Source organism: Diadema setosum, chromosome 9 (assembly GCF_964275005.1).
Source record: "Diadema setosum chromosome 9, eeDiaSeto1, whole genome shotgun sequence".
NCBI classification, from domain to species: Eukaryota; Metazoa; Echinodermata; class Echinoidea; order Diadematoida; family Diadematidae; genus Diadema; species Diadema setosum.
The window spans coordinates 16,486,459-16,507,059 of record NC_092693.1 but is presented as its reverse complement, the minus strand read 5'-3'; the positions used below and the strand labels follow the sequence as shown (position 1 = coordinate 16,507,059).

Sequence of the window (20,601 nt, the reverse complement as noted above, 5' to 3'; positions counted from 1 at the left end):
TGAATCAGTAGAATCAATGTTAAGTAATTATATTGTTAAATATACAAAATGTGAACAATAGTTATAATAAAAATGTTTCCAGACTAAACCGTCTACAGTTATGGTTTATTGAGAAAAATACTGATATCTCCTTATATTTTAGGCTTTATCACAAAAATGTTATATGGTAGGATGTTTTACGGTACAACAGACCTACACATATGCATCAAATGTGGTATCTTGAACATTTTTTAAATCACTGCTCCCAAAGGTAAACAGGACCTTTAATATAAAAGCAACTCACTCTTCAGAAAGCCTCCTGAAAAGTTGTCTTCATCCTGTATAAAGCATGGGTGATTTCAAGATTTGAACAGCAAAGGTCACATGTGTACATTGTCCTCAATTAAATGCATCAAACCTTTTTGCAATTGGCCCTGAAATTTCGGGTATCAAGTATCATGCTGTATAACTTCAACCACAGCAGAGCTCTTGCTATGCAGAGCAGTATTTGTGTAGGTTACCGTATTCTTGTATTGCAGGAACTTATTTTGAAGAAGATACACTGTACCATGAAATTGAGGGGAAAGAAATCTACTTATAATAGCATTTTACCATTGGTATATGGAATTCCATCAGATGTTGTCTTAAGTTTGAGAGATAAAAACAAAGCAAACAAAGTACACAAATATACATAATTTTTTCCTCGCACTGCCAGGCAAGGAGATGGAAGGTTTAGATGTAATTTTGAAGAAATTTTTGTACTGTAGCACAAAGGAATTTAAATTATTCAGAGAGATTTGTGCATATCTCTCTCACATCATCCCTCTGACATTGCTGTAGGCCAATGCCATAAGGTTTAAACTTCAATCCACCAAATATTTCTCACTAGGGTGAGACTTGGCATTATTTCACCCTCAACTTTGGCACTGCTGAGGATGTAGTGCACCCCACAAACCAGCTGGCAAGAGCAGCCACTCTCCCTATGGCAGATCAAGATGCTATGGTAAGTTTACCTTAAAGGGCATTATCTGCCCTTTGCACTGGGTAATCATGGCAATAAATTTTGGACATATAAATTTAATATCATTTGCTTAAGTTGTTCAGCCTTTCAAAACTGTGATAAAAGTGGCTGACAGAGTGACAAATTGCTGCATAAGGTAGTGTCTGTGAGGCAGAATTTGTGTCAAAAAGAATAATTCATCAGAAGCTGCATTCCTTTCAGTGGTCCTCTTGAATTAGGACTCGTTAGAAAGTGCATGGACCACATTGAAGCAATATCAGTACGCATATTTATGCTCGAAGAAGTAATGAATAATAGGATGCCAGTTGACCAACTAACCATCTAATCTGCATTACCTATTCAAACATCTCTCACCTTTTTGGCCCTGAAAATGATATTTCATTCCTTTTAACAGGATCATTGAATGTCCATTTTGTTTTCAGTAAAATTGATTGAAAGATACTATTTTGTAATTATTTGTTATTGTTTTTTGTCAACAATTCTATCTTTCCTTTCCACGTCGGTCATCTCATGTGCTTGTTGAGGTTTTCACGTTTTTGTGGATGTTTTCTTTCAATCAGATTGCAACGATAGTCTTCTCTCGCCAGAAGCGGGTGAGCTTCGACACCAGCCGCCTGGACAGCCTGTACGAGACCATCGCCATGGAGATGGTGGGGGAGCGCATCACTCCACTCGTCGTGAATCCGGGTCGCATCATGGTGACCTCAGATAGACTTTATTTCCAGCCATTTAACAATGTAGAACCAGTGAGTGTTACTTTTCTTTTGTCTTTTTTTTTTGTTTTTTAATACTTTTTTTATGGGCACTGATTTCTTACCTCACCATAATTGGGAGTGGGTTATAAAGACATTGAGTTGATAGTACTATGCATTAAGTAATAAGTTGAATTATTTATCAGACTGAGTCATATTTTTTTTCTTTTTTTTTGGTCATATTCAGTGCTATTTCTATAGATACTTGTATGCCTATTGATGTTGATAATTTTTTGCAAAAAGAAGTCATGATGCATCATTAAACTATGTGTCAAGAAAGTTGACATTCTTGATGTGTTTCTACATTAGTCTCTTTTCTTTAGGAGGATGAATAATTCTTAGATAGTACAGTGTAGTCAGATGAGAACAGTTGTCAAAACCCCGCAATTCAATGGCCGTTGCTGATACATAATTAAACTGCCTGCTTCTTATGTTATATCCATTTGAACAAAAATAAAACAGGAAAAATAGCATCTACTGTTGATGTTAGCTAATCAGAAGAAACAGTTTCAAGACATCAGATATCAGATCATGTCACATTGATTCATTATGATTTCGAAGTATGCTTTTTCATCACACAGCAGTTTGGTCAGAAGCGCAGGTTTTTTGTTTTTTGTTTTATGTTTTTTTTAAGTGTCAGACACCTCATTCAAAGTGATTCCTTGTATTTTAGGCAGTGCTGTGGTACATGATGAAATGTATGATATACATGATGCAGCAAATAATTTTTCATTAGGCAGAATTTTCATTCAAAGAATAGCAGTGAGAGAGAATAATTGATTTCATGAAGTTGAATTTTGACATTTTGGATGATTATTTGAGGATGGGAAAAATTATGCCCTACTGGTTTCCTTTAAATTATCATTGAATGAAACATCCATCGAGACACAAAGGAGCATAGGATATACACCACGTTTCAAATTTCTATGAATACACATATGCAGAAGATGATAACGTGTGAGTTCATTTTTTTTTTTTTCAATTGCTGATGGCTTTAAGGTTAGACAGAGAAATCTTTAGGCAAAGAGGGTGGGGGAGGGGGGATTTATCTCTGGTGAGATCTTTGGGTGTGTCATGTTTTGAGATTTGTATGACGATATATGATCAATGTTTGATGGAGATCCTCACGCATTGATGCCTTTGTCTGTTTTCCCCAATTCATATCACAGGTGCCAGTGATGAAGATCAAACTGTCAGACATAAAGAGACTGGTCAAAAGAAGATTTCTCCTCAAACATGTGGTATGATTTTATTTTAGCCATTGTTTTTCTCTTCACCCTCTTTTTGCAGAGAGAGATACAGTTGTGAAATGGTGTTTGAAAGTTTATTTTTGCACAATCAGTTAATATTATACTTTTTGTGAGACCTGCGTCTGCTGAGCATCTGCAAACTTCATCAGATCGTACTGCTGGAACAAAGTTCTCCCGCTAGACGACATACCTGGCGCTCAATGAGAATTTAAGGGAGTGGGATTGTATATTGAAGAGGATGTGTACTGTTCCAGGTCCAAGTTCATTGTTTTCCCGTTTTCCTTACAAATGTAGAAGGCCTCCCTTATCCCTCCTGTGGGTTTGGTTGAGTCATCTGCTAGGATGGAGCTCTTTTTCAGTTCAGCGAGACCTCCCGATGATTTTCAGACTTTTACATTCCTTTGAACAATTGTATATCGATTATACTGGGCACAGAGTTTCAGAATTTGGGATGAGGAAGAAGGATATTTTCAACATTTATAACAAATCACAGTGAACAAGGATGACATAGCAGCTTCACCATAAGAAAACACAAGTGGGGGCTCAAAGAAACAGAACAAATGTAGAAAGCATGGCTTATTGCATAAATTGTATTGTAATGCAAATGGAATTACATTGATTCTTTTCTGAAATATATGACCCTCCTATGCCATCATCTTTGTTCACTGATAATTTGTTTATGGTTGTTCAGAGTATAGGTTTTTGTTTTGTTTTTTAGCTCAAGGACCACAATAAGTTCCACAAATCTATGCGTTGTGTTATGGATTTATGTATTATATGATGTGAAATTATGAAAATCGTGTGGACTTCCCCTCTAATGTGATGACTTTGGCTGGCCACATGGCTGCTGATCGATTGCAGACTTGTGCATGTAGGAAGTGGACTCCTTTCTTTTCCATCTTGTGAAGTAGGATAATCTGATAGCTTCATCTTTCTGCTGGTGTTTTTTTTTCTTCTTCTTCTTCTTCCTGGTCTCAAATTTTCCGGCTGTCTCTCCAGCATAAAACCCGTAAGGAATTCAATACAAGAACCCATGTCTGATCATCAAAGGATCTTTTGTGTTTTGGGATGTACCAGGAAGTGTGCTGGGTTTGGTGTGTGGTTTCATTGCTATGGAAATGTTGTACTGATACTTTTGGAAAACTTTCTGTAATGCCACTGAAATTCTATTCACATGTATGGAATGGTGAATAATGATTTCTTCTGGTAGGGTTGTTTGTTGTGATTGTTTTTCTTGGTCTGTTTTCCCCTTTGCTTCTTGACATGAGGTTGTCTTGAAAGACCAATGTGGATATCCACATTTCCATAGTGAGGATTAGATGTTTGTTCCTCAGCTAAACTGAAACTGAACTGTAGAATATCTATATGTTTCTGTTGGACATGGAAAAAAAATAAATGAATGAATGAATGAATGAAGAGCTCTTTTTTATTTAAAGTAAACAGCTGTTTATGCCATAATATCCAATTGTCACTGGCTGTACTTGAATATTGAATTTTGGAATTGCTCGAATGCCAAGGACAGAGAACAACCAGGAGTAATATTTTTTTGTGGCATGTTAGCACTGCCAAGCAAAGTAACAGAGTGGGGTGGTGGGAGGGAGTGTCCCCTCCTACAGGAGGAAGGAGTTTTTGTTTTTGTTTTTTTCATTTTTCAGCTGTAAATATGTTCAATCTGGTGCATACTTGATATGATATTTAGACTTGCTCTATAAATAAAGAAAATAGATTTTCCTGAAATTGCATAGACACCATTTGTTGCTTAGATACTGTCTGTATTGATCACCTCAAGGTCACTATTAGTGATATGATTCTTCTTTATGTATGTATGTATAAATGTCAACTTGTAATTGTGTACTGTGCCCCTTGACCCTCATCATGGTAATCTGCATCTATATTCACGTTAATAAACCTAAGGATGCGTTTCAGTCGAAGGATGCAGGTAAACTTTGTGTTCCTGTCTGCCAGAGGAAAAAAACAAAACAAAAACAAAACAAAACAATTCACTCAGTTTGAATCCTGTATTGAAAATCAGGATAATGATAATATCCTTCATGTTCTTGATTGCTGCAGGGTCTGGAAATTTTCTGCTCAGACACATCGATTCAGTCAGACATGTTCCTAGTCCTGTCCAAGCCTGAGGAACGGGATGCTCTGTACAGCAAGATTATGGGGCAAAATGGTGAGTGATTCTGTTCTGCTTAGGGTTCACTTATAAAAGTGAAAACTGATCAACAGAAAGTGGAAGGCAGGCATGAATGGATGAGTAGATTTTACAAACATACATAGTTTCAAATATTAAATTTATTTTTCTTCTTTATTTTCATACTAATTTCTGATAATTCCAGTTTTCAGAGCTTTGGAGCAGGCACAGAACATTGTACAGTGAGGTTTCTTGTGAGTATCAATGACACAAAGTCATTTTTGGAAAGCAGAGTCTAGTAATGGACAGCTTTACCTCCATAAAAAGGGGGTATTTTCTTGCAGCTCATGTTTCCTTTTGAAATTAGCTGTGTGGTCATCTGGGATTTGCCTTTTGTTCTTTTTTCTTTGGAAAATATATTGAAAAGAAAGTGAACAACAAGTGAAACGTAAGTAAGGCTGCAAAAGTTTAGTCAGTGGATACATGTACCCTAGGGATGCAAGTTCAATGCATGATCAATTGCACATAAACACTGTGCATACATGGCGCCCTCTATATACATATCTCCTGCAGTCAGTGATGTGAGCACACATGCTATGAAGATAGAATCCTCAAAAAAGCAAAAAGGCATTTGTAATGTACTGTAAAACGAGGAATGTTCGCGTGCATTTTAATTTCGCGAATTTCGCGAGAGCCAAAATTCAAGAAATTGAAATGCACGCGAAAGTTCTTGTCTACACTTATATGCATTGGATGTTAGAGGCAACTCGCGAAAATTTCATGCTGCGAAAAAGGCCGTCAGCTCCATTTCCCAAAAATTTAGTGCCGCAAAAATATTGTGTTTTACAGTATTCAAATTGAGATATACAAACTTGTCAATATAAGGCCTAATAATGAAAATAATTGGTCATTCTTTCATTCAACCATAGTTTGCATAATTTGCAAACTATGTTTAGCATAATTACCACATGGAGATCCATTACACTTTTGTTTTCACTTCAAACACTCATGAAGTTTTGGGAATAGAGATTAGCATGATTCATTTGCAATTCATAAAGCCAGTTTGGGTTCCTACACACTCTGATTAAAGGTGATTTTATAAACTCCGTAAGAAAGTACTAGTAGTTTTTATTTTGTGGTGATGGGATTGATCAAACGGGTATGTTAGTTCCCCACAATTACTTTCGATTAAAGGTGTTATCAAATGTCCTCAACGTATCTGGGGGTAAAAATGGTAATGGCATCATACTGGGACTGAAACTTTGGTTAGATATTCTGTGACCAATTAAATTATGATTGCTGCATGAGCATCCGTGATGAGAGAAGGAAGGAAAATATTCTCAGCAAACATTTCATTGCAGCCGAGCAACTTTTGAGGTGTAGCTATTGTGGCCTAGTGGTCAAGACCATTGACTCTGCATCATTAAGTCACAGGTTCAAGTTTGTTTGCTGACAGCATCAGAACACCTGTGGTCGAGGTGTATTATCCTCATCACTTAGCCCTTCATATGAGATTTTAAAAAGTTGACAGCCCCCTGTTTGCTTGCTTGTATGCATGGAAACACTCCCTCAGTGGCCATGTAGTTGTGGATGTAATCTCAAACTGAGCAAAAACTGAGATATAAACTCAGCAATGTGTCTTGTCTTCTTGTGAATACCAGGGGTGAGACTTCAAGAGTCTGGACGGGAGAATATCATGCTACTGTGGCAGAATGGGGTCATCTCAAACTTTGACTACCTCATGTACTTAAACAGGTGAGCTTATGCTTCGTCCCGTTTCCAGCAGCTGTATGAAGCTTGCTCTGTGGCAGCACTGCCAACAATAAACTTTTTACCATGTTAATCATTTTTTTTCCTTCCACAACAAGAAAATGTAATTTTAGTGTTTGAAGAAAAGACAGTGATACAAATGTGATTTTCACTGTTCAGTATGTGCAGCTTCTCAATCTTTTTTAAAAGCCAAAATATGCTTTTGTTGATGTATTTTGCCTACTGAATATTATTTATTAAGGGCATTAGTACATGTGTGTATCATGATCTGCAGAGGTTATATAGCAGCTCTGGTGTAGTACATGTTGTTGCATCGAGTGGCTTTCTGTTCCTCTGTGTTCTTGGAAAAATATATGCGACCCTGTCAAACGACATGTATTTAGAATTCAGTGCTTTGGTGTCTTGACTGCAAGTGTCAATTCCCCATTTATTCTACTAAGAAACAAAACAAGAACAAAAGGTGTCAGAAATCCTCATAGCCCCTGACAGCATGAAGAGTCAAAGATTGCTAATGGTCCTTCAGGCTGTTTATATAAGAGAAACAAAAAAAAAAAATTACATGTACGTACCCGGGGAAGAGTGCATGCTTATTGATTATGATCATCTTTCTGAGGATGGGTTATATATTGTCATGCGCATGGCAGATTGCCGTTAACACCCTTCCCTTCGCATGGCAGATTTTTGCTAGACTGTGGGAGTGGGCATAGGGTTAACGACATTCTGCCATGCGCGGGGAAGTGCGTTAACAACATTCTGCCATGCGAGCGACGATATCCTGAATATGGGTAAAAATGATTTATAACATCATTTGTAATACACATATCGTCGCTGGGGCGACAAGACCTTGTATCTACAAAATGTCAAATGTTCAGGAGAGCAAAAAAACATGGCAGCCAAAGTACTGTATCCAATGGGACAGGCATTCCTTTGACATGCCATGGTGGCTTCATTTTTAGGGTAAGACATATAGGTTTTGGACAGGACATCACTTAACTGATTATCTGATCATTAACCCAAAAAAGTCATTTTCACCAAAATTGCAGATACAAGGTCTTGTCACCCCAGCGACGATATTTATTTGAAAATGCAGGCATACTTTTTTATGACCTCCTTAGGATCCTCAAGAAAAAAATTAGCAATCCCAAATTATTCAGTTTTCTGCTGCCATACCGTTCGGCTGAATAATTAGTAGAATCCTCCTGCTGGTTATATATACATTTTTTTGTTGAAAATGTGAGGAGTGAAAGACCAATAGATTTCTAGTATGTTGGATTGTATGTCGTTAACTTGACACTTTCTCCTTGGTCATTGGTGTCACCAGTCAAGCAGACCGCAGTGTAAATGACATCACCCAGTACCCTGTCTTCCCCTGGGTCCTAGCAGACTACACCAGCCTTGAACTTGACCTCAGCGACCCCGCGACCTTCCGTGACCTCAGCAAGCCCATTGGTGCCCTTAACCCCGAACGACTTCAACGTTTCAAGGTGTGCTATTTATAGTATCGAGTCTATTCTGCAGTGTGAAGACTTTATTTCATTGGTTGTGTGAAGCTGCCCCTCCCCCATTGAAAAAAAAGAAAAAGAAATGAAGAAATAATCTAGAATCATTCTACAAGGGAACAGTGCATCACTTCTCTTGTCGAAAAATGTAGATGCAAAATCTTATCGTGGTGCTAATGCGTTGAGATCATATCATAATGCGATATGAGCATGGTCGAGAATGATTACAATCGAGGTTCGTCTTATTGCAAGAGATGAAGGGTATGAGAAAAAAAAGTAAGATCCAAGTCAGAATCAAGCATTTCGGGATATCTAAATGATTTTCTGGTTGCCACCAGTCTTAAATATTCCTCGTAATGTTGTATTCAATGTTCTAATCAGCTTCTGATCCTTTGATAACCCAGTCTTCTGCTGTTCGCCTCACTCTGATGTTGTTTGCTGCTAACATGAGCGACGATGCCATTCAGTAATTTTGTGTATAATTTGGATATCTAGGAGAGAAGGAAAGACATGCCCGAGCCCAAGTTCCTGTACGGTTCACACTATTCCACGCCCGGCTACGTCCTCTACTACCTGGTCAGGGTGGCCCCGGAGCATGCCCTCTGCCTGCAAAATGGTCGGTTCGACCAACCAGACAGGTTGTTCAAGAGGTAACACTATCTTTTTCCCCTTTACCCTTCCTCTACTCTGTGATTCAGTCAGCAGGATGCGATGCGGCCGTCCAGGAAGGTTTGTGTAAACTGCTATATAAGATAAGGACTGCCGCTTGTAGAACGATAATGTTGTGTGTGTGTGTGTGTGTGTGTAGCAACTGATGTAGCCCTTTTTGTACTCTCTTTTTTCGACGACGCTACAAGTGACACTCTGTAATGTCAAATTATGATGCAGCTGGACCTTCATTGAGATTGTTTCTGTATCATCCAGGGCCCCTTGCATTCTAGGAGTCTTCTAGATGGTGCCACATCTTCCCAATGATTTATCTGTATGGCACACACTCTGTGTGTCAAATTAACATTATGTGTAGAATAGACTTTTGAGTCCATGCTGAATGTTAAATGCCGTGGACTTTTGCATTTCAGTCTTTGCACCCCTTTTGTTTTTGTTACTTAAAGTAATGGCTGCTTACATACATAGTTGTGGAGAATTGGTATATGTTTGGTCATTATTATGTATCATTACACTTGAGAATAATAAAAATAGTATATAAGTTACCATCGTAGTTCTCAGAAGTTTTTGTGGTATTCGGTTACTTGTGCAATGGAAGTTGTTTTGCTGCATACTGTAAGTGGCGCTTGGGATGCTTGGCATGTGTCAAGAGAAGAGACAACCCCCAGTATGCGTTTGATTTCCGACAGCGTCGCCGAGACTTGGAGCAACGTCCAGTTGCTGCCCTCCGACGTGAAGGAAGTCATCCCGGAGTTCTACCAGCCCGAGATGGCCGACTTTCTGATCAACAGGAAAGGCCTGAAGCTGGGCACGTGCCAGGATGGCTCCACGGTAACCAACGTAGCCCTGCCCCCTTGGGCTGATGGTGAGCTCTCCCCTTCCCCCATTTTGTTTTGTTTTGTTTTGTTTGTTCATTTCTTTTTTATGCCCCAGCCCCTGAAGGACGACAGTAACAATGTGTTCTGAAGTTGTGTGTCCATCCTTTCCAGATCTCAGTATAGTTATGATAATGATAATATGAACGATTTGTAAAGCGCCTGTTACAAAAATGTTTCAAAGTGCTTTACAGTTTAATGAATATCAGAAAATTGACACCAAACAAACAGTAACAATTAGCAAGAGAAACAAACACATATAAGGGCAATTAGAAGTTCAAATGATTTGTGAATTGTATAGTCATTGATATTTTTTTGCTTTGATAAGTGAGTGGTGTAAGAGAATAGGAAAATTAGTGCTTCAGTTTGACATTGTATCTGGATGGTTCTGCCCCAGACGAGGTGGACTTCTGCAGGAAGTGTCGGCAGGCGTTGGAGAGCGAGCACGTCTCCCATCGCCTCCATCAGTGGATCGACCTCATCTTTGGCTACAAGCAGAAAGGCAGTGAGGCAGAAAAGGCCGACAATGGTAAGATGCTCACACGAGTAGAGTGACATAGTGATGGTGTTGGTGGTGATGATGGTGATGATGGTGATGATGGTGATGATGGTGATGATGGTGGTGATGATGGTGATGACGGTGATGGCGGTGATGACTGTGATGATGATGGTGATGATGACGATGATGATGACGATGAAGGTGGTGATGATGGTGGTGGTGATGGTGATGATGATGGTGACGATGATGGTGACGATGGTGGTGATGACGATGGTGGTGATGATGGTGATGATGATGAACGCGCAACCAGAAACCAGTACGAAAATATTTTTGCTTGCCATATGTTCCAGTACTTGATGTCTTGATTACACAGGATTCAAAAACATGCAAAACTTATTTTACCCGGCTGGGCGTGAAAAATTAGTCCTGCGAAAATATCCACTTTTACAGTAATGGATTCGAAGACACATAATTCTACAAATTGGCAGTGATGTGAGCAGTTGTAGATATTCAGAGTTGAACTGTGCACCGCGACATTCAACCCTTCATTCCCTAGCCCAGGACAGAGCAATGTGACCTAATTGTAGAAGGCACCACATGATGATGAAATATGGCCAATGTCTGTAAATGCATATTAGCAGTTTTCTCTCAATGCACTTTTGCAGGCAGATGAAATTATATGCTTTTGAAGTCCACTCAAAGGCTGGTATGGGTACACCCTCGCAAAAAGTGAATGGTGTACACTCTTCCCTGTTGACTTGTAATCTCATTGGCCAAATATTTTCACTCAATATCCTTGTCAGTCAGACACAGAGAAGACCTCACATCTTTGCTCAAATCATTCCACCATTGTGAAGGGGAATACATCTCATGATACAAAGGATATAACTGATGAGCTAAAGGCTTACAGAAGAAAATAGCCTTTCATTTTTTTTAAAAAACTTTTTTTAAAAGTTTAGTGCAGCAATGCCATAATCTTCATGTAAGCATTAAGCTTGCTCAAATAACTAGTTCTTACCCCATTGAAGATGTCTATAGGAAATGTGTGTTATAGGCAAGTCTCCTCTTCCTCAATGGGTGGTCATAGCTTGAATAGCCTCCTGCATTTTCCTCATAAATAAGACTTTCCTCTCATTAAAATTTGTTTCTTTTATTTGAGTCACCCTGTATTTTTCTGAAGGAAGAGCATTTTTTTCCCCAAGGAATATTGACTGAATTCATTCAGTTACAATATGGACCAAACAATTTGTTTCACACCTCCCTTGATATACAATAGGGTAATATGCACACAGAACAAAGTCTGGATTGCACATGGTACTGGTTGTTACGTCTCGTCAAGTTTTCAAGGGCGACAGCTTCCTGCGTCCATGTCATCATGTCTAGACTACCCTCATGCTGGTAGCTGAGGATCGTGGGAAGGATCTCAAACCTCAACGAACTTTAGTTTAAAGGAAGTTCTTTGTGATTTTAGCGCTGCCTCTCTTACCCCTTGTTAGCTATGACCCCGTTTACAGTGCGGGGCTGGGCCGAGCCGCGGCCGAGCCCAGCCTCAATTGCGGGGCCGAGCCCCGCAATTTTGTCCGTTTACACTGCCGGGCTTGGCCACGCTTTTAATTCAAACCTTTCAATATTTTGTCGTAGTGGCGCTCTGCTTGTAAACAAACGCAATTTTGTATAGTCTGGTTTTCAGACCCTTTGCCAACTGGATTCCGTGGCGACGAAGTCGCTGTTCGGGCAAAGGCCTTTGCCGAAGGAAAAGTCCTTTGCAGGACAAAACCACCTTAAACTATACTAGTTTTCGACGTTGAGGGGGTTAATATCCTGAATAATGAAATAGTACGGGCAGAGGGTTTGGAAGCCAGACTAAAATTGACTGCGCATTTGGCCCAGTTTGCGTTTACACCAAGTAGAGGCTGGGCTCGGCCGCGGCCGTGACCACCTCCAGAGCGTGGCCAAATGCGCGGCCAATTTTGGCCTCGCATTTGGCCTTTTTGCGCGTTTACACTGACTATGGAGGGCTCGGCTGCAGCTCAGCCACGGCCGAGCCTCGCACTGTAAACGGAGTCCAAGAAAATGAATTGATGCGTTTTAGACACTGATTCTTGAACACCTTTTATTGATGTATTTTAGTGAAGTTAATGTATCAAAGATATCTTACAGCGGGCATATGTGCTACCAGTCAGAACGTGAAGAATTATTCTCCCTGTCTTGTGTGTAGAAATGTGAGAATAACACCTTTTATTCCACAAGTCCATCTGCATTAGAATTTTGTAAGATGATTGATTGATGTATCTAATATTTGAGCCATAGACTGAGGAATATGAAAAAAAAAAAAAAACACAGAATGGTAGAAATGACACTTGCAGCATATACCCTTGTATCACCAACATTGTTTTGCTGCAGAAGCTGCAGTGTTAAATGTACGTTGATATAGTTGGCATACCAGCTAATGTACGCAAGTGTCCATTTTTGCTGGTACCAGGTACAGGAGCAGGGATAATGCTAGTGCAGCTTCTCCTTTAATTTGATGTTTACACCAGAGTGTGTGTTTTGCTGTCTCATCCGCTGTTAATTAGTGGCTCAAGGCTCCAGGGACCAGTACCATTTCTTTCTTTTCTCTTTTAATTCCAAGGCACTCCAAACTAATATGATGTGTCAACTGAATTCAGCACAGTCTATTTTCAAACATTTTATTCATTGCAAAACTATTGTTGCATAAACATAAATATGTAACATGAGTTATAATCAAATTACAGCATAGGTTTTCTATACTAGTACTAGGATATGATGAAACAGGATAATTTAAAAGGGCAAGAAACTCATTTATAAAAGTTCCAATTGTTTTACCAATGAAATAGCCTTAATTGTAACATGTTATGTAGAAAAGAAAATACATGCTATGTGAACATATACATACATACCAGAAACCTTAGAACTCCATTTACTTGCACTTGCTTGCAAAATCTTTGTCTTTTGTGTGTATGTTTGTTTGTTTGTTTCTTTTTCTCGTAGGAGAAGCCCTTGATATTTGTGGTTGCATCAACAAAAGCAAAAACCAAAACCATGAATCATTTGTCCTTTGCGGGTACTTTTGGTTTGAGTAGAATGTTCTCTCTCTTTGTTGTTTGTTTGTTTGTTTTTTGGCTGTGGTACAAAATAGTCTTTGTGACATGCAAGAATTAATAGTACTATGAAAGTCAACAAGAAAATCAAGCTTACAAGACGTGTTGAGAGAGGAACAAAGTTAGCGGTGTCAGTCTCCTGAGTGTTTTTCGAGGAAGGGGCAATTAACAGGTGGACAGACCAATTTGGAATGTCATTGTTAGCAGGATGTGGTGTGCGAGACTTAGTCGAACCCTGTGGAACAGAAGACAACTATTGGTTAAGCAGTGTACAACTTGTGTGTGGGTTCCACCCACTGTACCTTTGCACCCCACCAGAGAACTTTCCCAGAGTGTAGACATGAATCAGTATTATTATTGATTGCATCAGGAGCAGGGGCAAACATTAGACATGTGTATTATGTGACCGCCCAACTCAACCCTCCCCCCCCCCCCCCAAAAAAAAAAAAAAAGAAAAAAAGAAAGAAAAAAAAAGATATTTAATAAAAAATAAATAAATAAATAAACATAAATAAATGAATAAAAAAAATAAAAATAAAAAATAGGCCAACATGAATTTCCACTTTTCTACATCTTTTAAAAGAGCAAACTGTATGCTTTAAAATGATGCAATAACTTGTTAAAATTGGACCATGCTAGCCCATTCAAAAAGTCATTGAAATAAGAGAGAGTTGAGAGGTGCAGTATCTTAGAAAAGGGAGAAAAGAAGATTCAAAGATTAGGATCACTTAGGTGTGCTGTGCAGAGGTTCAATGAAGAAATGAAAATGGTCTGGAAAAAAACAAAAAAGAAACGCCTGCATCTTGATTTAGCTTTGTTTTAAGTCTACAGATTGTGATAGTAATGTAGGTAGAGAAAAGGCTACTCTATCAGGTTAGACAAACTTTAGAAACTCGAGTTGATAAATCCAAGTGATGTATTTTGACCCATTACAGAGAATCCTAATCTGCAACTTTTTATGGGTTTTGAGCCGGGTGGTGAAATGTTGGGGGGGGGGGGGGAGATGAGGAAAAACATGTAGGATCAGAATGGCTATGAGTCAGAGGAATTTTATGAGTAGGATTATAGCAAACAGACAGAGAGAATAAACGTACACACAACAAAATTGGAAATTTAGATATTTGATCATTTGCTTTGGCCTCCACACTCTCATCATCTAACAATGTGGTAGATAAAGCACAAAATCAATCCATTCCTCAAACAGCTTATAAAAGGGAGACACCTTCCCACTGTATTTTTATTATAAAGCCATAATGGATTTTTTTTTGTGTCTACATATATTTTAAGTAGCCTTTTGACCATCTTTTCCTTTCATCCTTTCATCCTGATATTTTAAAAAGAAAATCTGTTTTTTATCAAATTGTGATATAGTAAGTCATACTGAGAAAATATGAATGAATTAGATTGTTTGCCCTGACTTCAAAGGTCATAGGTCAAGGTTAAATTCTGATATTAGCACACATCCATGAGATAACGTACATCAAGTATGAAGGTATTGATCAACGTAGAAACATAATGAATAGAGGACAAAATAGAAAGGATGGGTACATATCAGTAATTGCATTGACACAGCCAAGCAGTAAAGATGACTTTCATCAGCCCATGCATGAATAATGGTTCCAAAATGGCCGATGACAATCGTTGATGTCAAGCAAGTATAAAAGTGATTTCGCCGTGATTACAGTTGCTGTGAGATATAGATGGTATAGAAACAAAGTGCAATGTAGCATGTGAAGGTACATGTAGTGTATATATCAGATGACAATTGAAAGGTTGTGAGGCTTTCAAATACCTTTTCTCTCTTGTTTATTCATTTTTAATCTATTTTATTTTTATTCATTTATTCATTTTATTTATCTATTTATTTATTTATTTTAATTTTTTTATTTTTTTTATTATTTTTTTATTTTTTATTTTTTTATTTTATTATTATTATTTTTTTTATTTTTTATTTTTTATTTTTTATTTTTTATTTTTTTTTTTTGGGGGGGGGTAATAAGTCGCCATCACTGCTATGTATAGGCACAGGTTGTATTCTGTGTCTGCATGTGTGGATGTGGTGTCATGGCAGTGTGTAGTGGCTAATGATGAATCCAAGACATGGTATAGGTTAAATGCCTGTGCGAAACGATCCCATAAGTGTGCTTTTGGCTACATTTAGATCCCAGGTTTGGAGAAGATGGGCACTTTGTGTTGCCCCATGCTCTACTTCTTTTATTGTTAACCCATCCCCTACCCATCAGCAATCAACAAATCAACAAATTAACAAATGAACAATAACAACAAAGAAAGATAAGTACAGTGTACTTGTAGTAGAATGTGCTGTGAGGTTTATCAATGTGAAATTGCTCACCTACACCGCAGAGTTGCTTGCAGAACCACAGGAAATAAAGTTTTAATTGTATTTATTGGTCAACATTTAATAAACCAAATATAATATTATACTGTAATACCATATAAGCAATGCTCATTTTTGCTTCCAGTTCTTGACAAAATGTGGTTTTTCAAATTCATGAAATTCTTCCGTCGAGATGTTTTCATTGCAACTGATTGACAAATTGCCCTACATCGACGTATGTACGCCCATGATTTTTTTATCTTGGCTACTACTAAAACACTGATCAATTCAGTGCTTATTTACGTCGATGTAGGGCAATTTGTCAATCAGTTGCAAAATGTGGTTTTACTCATGAAAATCCAATTAATAACACATAAGACATGTTTGGTAGTGTCATTTCTTCTAGCACCTTCCAAAGTCATTGAAAATAAGTTGAATCATCAAAGGAAGATAGGTCTCACAAATATTGTATTCGTAAATATTTCGGGTCTCAAAGCAAGATATGAATATTATAACGTCCATGATTTTGAACCATCTTCCGATTGTTCGCTTTAATGCGTAAATAATCTCAGTAATCCCGACATCAATCAAACTCGGATGGTTCCCGATGGTCCTGCCCGCAGCCAGTGCTAGTCTGTTTGACTCAGTCTGACTCAACGCCTAGCCACTCTCACCTCTGGGGTTCTGTGAGCATGCATGCTACCACAGGCTTTCTAACCCCTCCTGTGAAAGATGAGGCAACCCCCCCCCCCCCCCCCTTCGAAAAAAAAAAATGAGGAAATAATATCAATCAAATTCATTAAAGGGAAGGTAAACCCAAAGAGCAATGTGGATTGAGTGAAAGCAGCAACACTAGTAGAACACATCAGTGAAAGTTTGAGAAAAATCGGACAATCGATGCAAAAGTTATGAATTTTTAAAGTTTTGGTGTTGGAACCGCTGGATGAGGAGACTACTAGAGGATATGACGTATGAGTGGACAACAATACAAAGAAAATATAAAGGATATTCTACAAAAATTCACTTTTCTAGAATTATGAAAGAGCAGTGGACCAACCGCTTTCAGAAAGCAGGGGGAATAATTGCTTCCCTTAACATATGTCAATATCAAGTTGATGGAATTTGTAATTTTCATGAAAAATGAATTTTTTTTAGTATTTTCTTTATATTTTCTTGATATTGTAGTCCACTCATACGTCATAACCTCTAGTAGTCTCCTCATCCAGCGGTTCCAACATCAAAACTTTAAAAATTCATAACTTTTGCATCGATTGTCCGATTTTCTTCAAACTTTCACTGATGTGTTCTACTAATGTTGCTGCTTTCACTCAATCCACATTGTTCTTGGGGTTTATCTTCCCTTTAAGTCTTTCTGCAGTTTAGCTGTCTAGAATGCTCTCCTGATGTACAAATGTTTATTATCATCTTCAGCTGGGGTCTGTTTCGTAGAGATTGAGCGTTAGTTGCAATCAATCGCAAATTGCGTTTCATAAACAACTTTGCGTTTGATCGCAAGTAACACTCAATTTACTGAAAGTTAGGCTTGATTTTATCTTGAAATCAAGCGTAAGTGTTTTTAGGATAGCTTGATAGTGAACTTATGCTTGATTCAACGAGTTACGCTCAATAAATCAAGCATAAGATCAATGGTGACTCTTTATGAAACAGGCCCCAGGAACGGTAACCAGTTTAAGACTAAGTACACTCAGACAGGTATCTGTGAGAAATGTGTGTTAAAGCAAAATCATCTTGTCCTTGACTGGTGTAGATGTAGAGTTTCGGGGTCCTGTGATTAATGTAACAAATGAATGGTCCGTCTGTCACCATCATTTGCGGATCATTTCTTAGCTCATACGAGGAAATGAGAGGGTAGGCTTACATTGTATTTGCCATAAAAACAGCCTGTCAACCCACATTTTATTCATGGTCGAAAAGCAGAATGTAATTCCAAGAATCCGTGAGAAAAAAAGACATTGCAAGTGAAACTTTGATCTTGTTTAAAGATCACATTATCCAAGCATGTGTTGTGCAACAACATAGGATTATTAGGTTTATTTGAACGATCAAGAAATTGTCTTGATACATACAATGGAAGCCAGAGTATACATACTTTCAAGAAGCTGTGAAAACAAAACTATCGAAAGTGAAACTTGCTTTTTTTTTTTTCTTTCATGATCAAACAAAAGCAGGTGTCTTGCAACATCATAATTATTATTACAAGGTTTATTTTGATAACCAAGTATAGTTAAGTTGAATGCCAAAGCGTGGTTTCAAGATGCTTTGAGAAAATGCTTTGAATGTAAAGCTTCAGTTTTGTTCTTTTTTTTTTTTCCGTGATGGTCAAATAAAGGGAGGTGTCGTGCAACATTATCGTGATAATAGAAGGATGTGTCATTATTTGTATGGTTTATAACTGAGAAAATTTCCCAGAGAAAACATTCTTACAAAGTACTGATCCATCATAGGCTGTTTTTACATGCACTGAGATTGCATAATCTGAATCACGATTCTAAATGATGCATCATTGGAATCATGATTGAAATGATGCTTTTTGCCCGAGTGTATATGCGAAATGAAATCTTGGAGGGTCATTCAAATGACGGTATGGAGGTGTTTTCCAATCACAATTCTCCAGATACGAGAATTGATACGAAACGAAAGAGTCCGGTGTACAGATTGACCTCCACATTGCGTTTAGGGGGGCGGAGCTTGCGGTGACCTGCCTACCACAGCTGCAAAAAAAAATGCGCTCAAATGCTCAAACTGTAGTCAAAGTGATGCTACTTGCTTTTCAAGAGAGTGATTCATTGGAACTCAGAAAGAAGCCACACCTCCTTTCCTCACTCTGAAATTCAGAATCCGCGAAGCCTCCCTCGGTCGTGTTTACGGACGATAATCCTTATTGTAATTGTAATTCAGCATTGCAATTACGTTTCTCGACCAGTGTGAAAGCAACCATTTATTGTCAGTTAGAATTTGGGCTTGTCTGTGTTGTCTTCTCCCTGGAGGAATAGCTGAATCTAATTTAGCAAAGCGGTCTACCATTCTAATACCGTGTCATTTTGTTGATACCGAAATGGATGAGCAAATATGTAGATTTTAGCGTAGATATACTACAGTAGCCTTTGTGAGTGGGTGTTTTCACAGTTACTGTATACGCCAAATATTTCGCAAGGTCTTTATTTTCGTGAATTTCGCGAGTCAGGTGCTGTTCGCGAAATTAAAGACACACGAAAATAATGACTCTGATCCAGATATGAATGTGATGCACACGTATGCATTTCTCCGTTCAGTACAGTACTCCACAATCGTGAATTTTAGTTCTCGCGAAATTGTTAGGAAGTCATGATTTGCGAAAATTTAGACTCGCTAAATATATGGCGTATACAGTATTTTGAGTGCTCAGTACAGGCCCCTTCATATACAAGCTCCTAATTTTACATTTCCAACAATTAATGTAGAACACTTTAACTGTAATCAGGCACTTCATAACACATAAATTGCATGTACTCAATTGGCCAATTTCCTCAAACCCCAAACTTTTTGCCATTTTCTCCTTCCCTCTTTTTCCCCCCTCTCATTTCCCTTCCTCCCTCTCTCTATTTCTCTTTTCCTGTCCCTCTTTCTCTCCTGTCTCTCTTCCGTGATATAAACACACACTCAAATATGCACTCATACATGTACTTTTGAATACTGTTTCCATGCGCAAACATTTTACTCTCAGTCTTCACACACACACACACACACACAAACACACACTCCCACACATGCACTCCCACACACACACACACACAACCACCTTCTGTCTGTCTGTCTGTCTATCTGTGTGTCTGTCTCTCGCTCTATTTTTCTTCCTCAAGCTTTCCTTGAAAGCCACCCCCTATTTCCACTTGCCGTAGGGAAAAAAAAAAAAGAATGCAGGAACTGCTATTTAGTGAGGGATGTGACATTTAAACAGTGCCAAGCTTTGCTCCAGGGTAGACTCTCCCTTGCCTTCTTGTTGTGAGTGGCATTTAATAGCGCTGGGTGCCCCATACGTACTTGCACAAGAGGGCACTCACTTTTCATGCGCAGAGCACAACACAAATCTGGCTAGCTCCCAAACAGTGACTTTGGATGGACACTTGGTCTTGACAGTGGTTTTGTGTCAGTGAGTAAATCGAAGCTGTCCTCAAAAGAAAGAAAGAAAAAAAAAAAGAGGAGGTACCTCTGTGGTATGTTTGCCTCTAAATCATGGTTTAAAGAGGAAACTCACCCAAGTATACACATATGGATTGAGTGAATGCAGCAATATTGTAAACCGCATCAGTGAATGTTTGATTAAAATGATATAATTTTTTTCAAAAGTTAGGATTTTTAAAGGTTTTAGTGCTGCTATGACTGGATGAGAAGACTACAATAACGTGTGACATTGCACCAGAACAATGATATAAAGAAGATGTAAAGAGTATTTCACAAAATTAGATTTTTTTTTAATGAGAAGTACATAGTCCTTTAACCTGTTGTTGTATATTAAGGATGTAATCATTTCCCTGCTTTCTAAAAGAGGTAAGTCAATTGCTCTTTCTTTATGGTAGGAAAATTAAATAAGAAAGGCTAAAGTTGTGCAGGAGTGGTATGAATCAGCAAGAAATTTCTCCTGAGATGTATCAGAAACTTTTTTGTGTCAAACTTTTTTGTGTCAACAATG

At 38.3% G+C, this 20,601-nt stretch overlaps 1 protein-coding gene across 1 annotated transcript in view; it reads left to right on the top strand.

Moving 5' to 3' along the window:
- LOC140233508 (protein FAN-like) overlaps window positions 1-20,601 on the top strand; it is a 56,759-nt gene that overhangs the window by 5,133 nt on the left and 31,025 nt on the right. Inside the window, exons 5-13 of the mRNA XM_072313627.1 lie at window positions 869-982; window positions 1,561-1,746; window positions 2,922-2,993; window positions 5,073-5,181; window positions 6,804-6,897; window positions 8,234-8,396; window positions 8,907-9,061; window positions 9,767-9,942; window positions 10,350-10,481. Coding sequence (XP_072169728.1) covers window positions 869-982; window positions 1,561-1,746; window positions 2,922-2,993; window positions 5,073-5,181; window positions 6,804-6,897; window positions 8,234-8,396; window positions 8,907-9,061; window positions 9,767-9,942; window positions 10,350-10,481 — 1,201 coding nt within the window. The remainder of the gene's footprint in view (window positions 1-868; window positions 983-1,560; window positions 1,747-2,921; window positions 2,994-5,072; window positions 5,182-6,803; window positions 6,898-8,233; window positions 8,397-8,906; window positions 9,062-9,766; window positions 9,943-10,349; window positions 10,482-20,601) is intronic.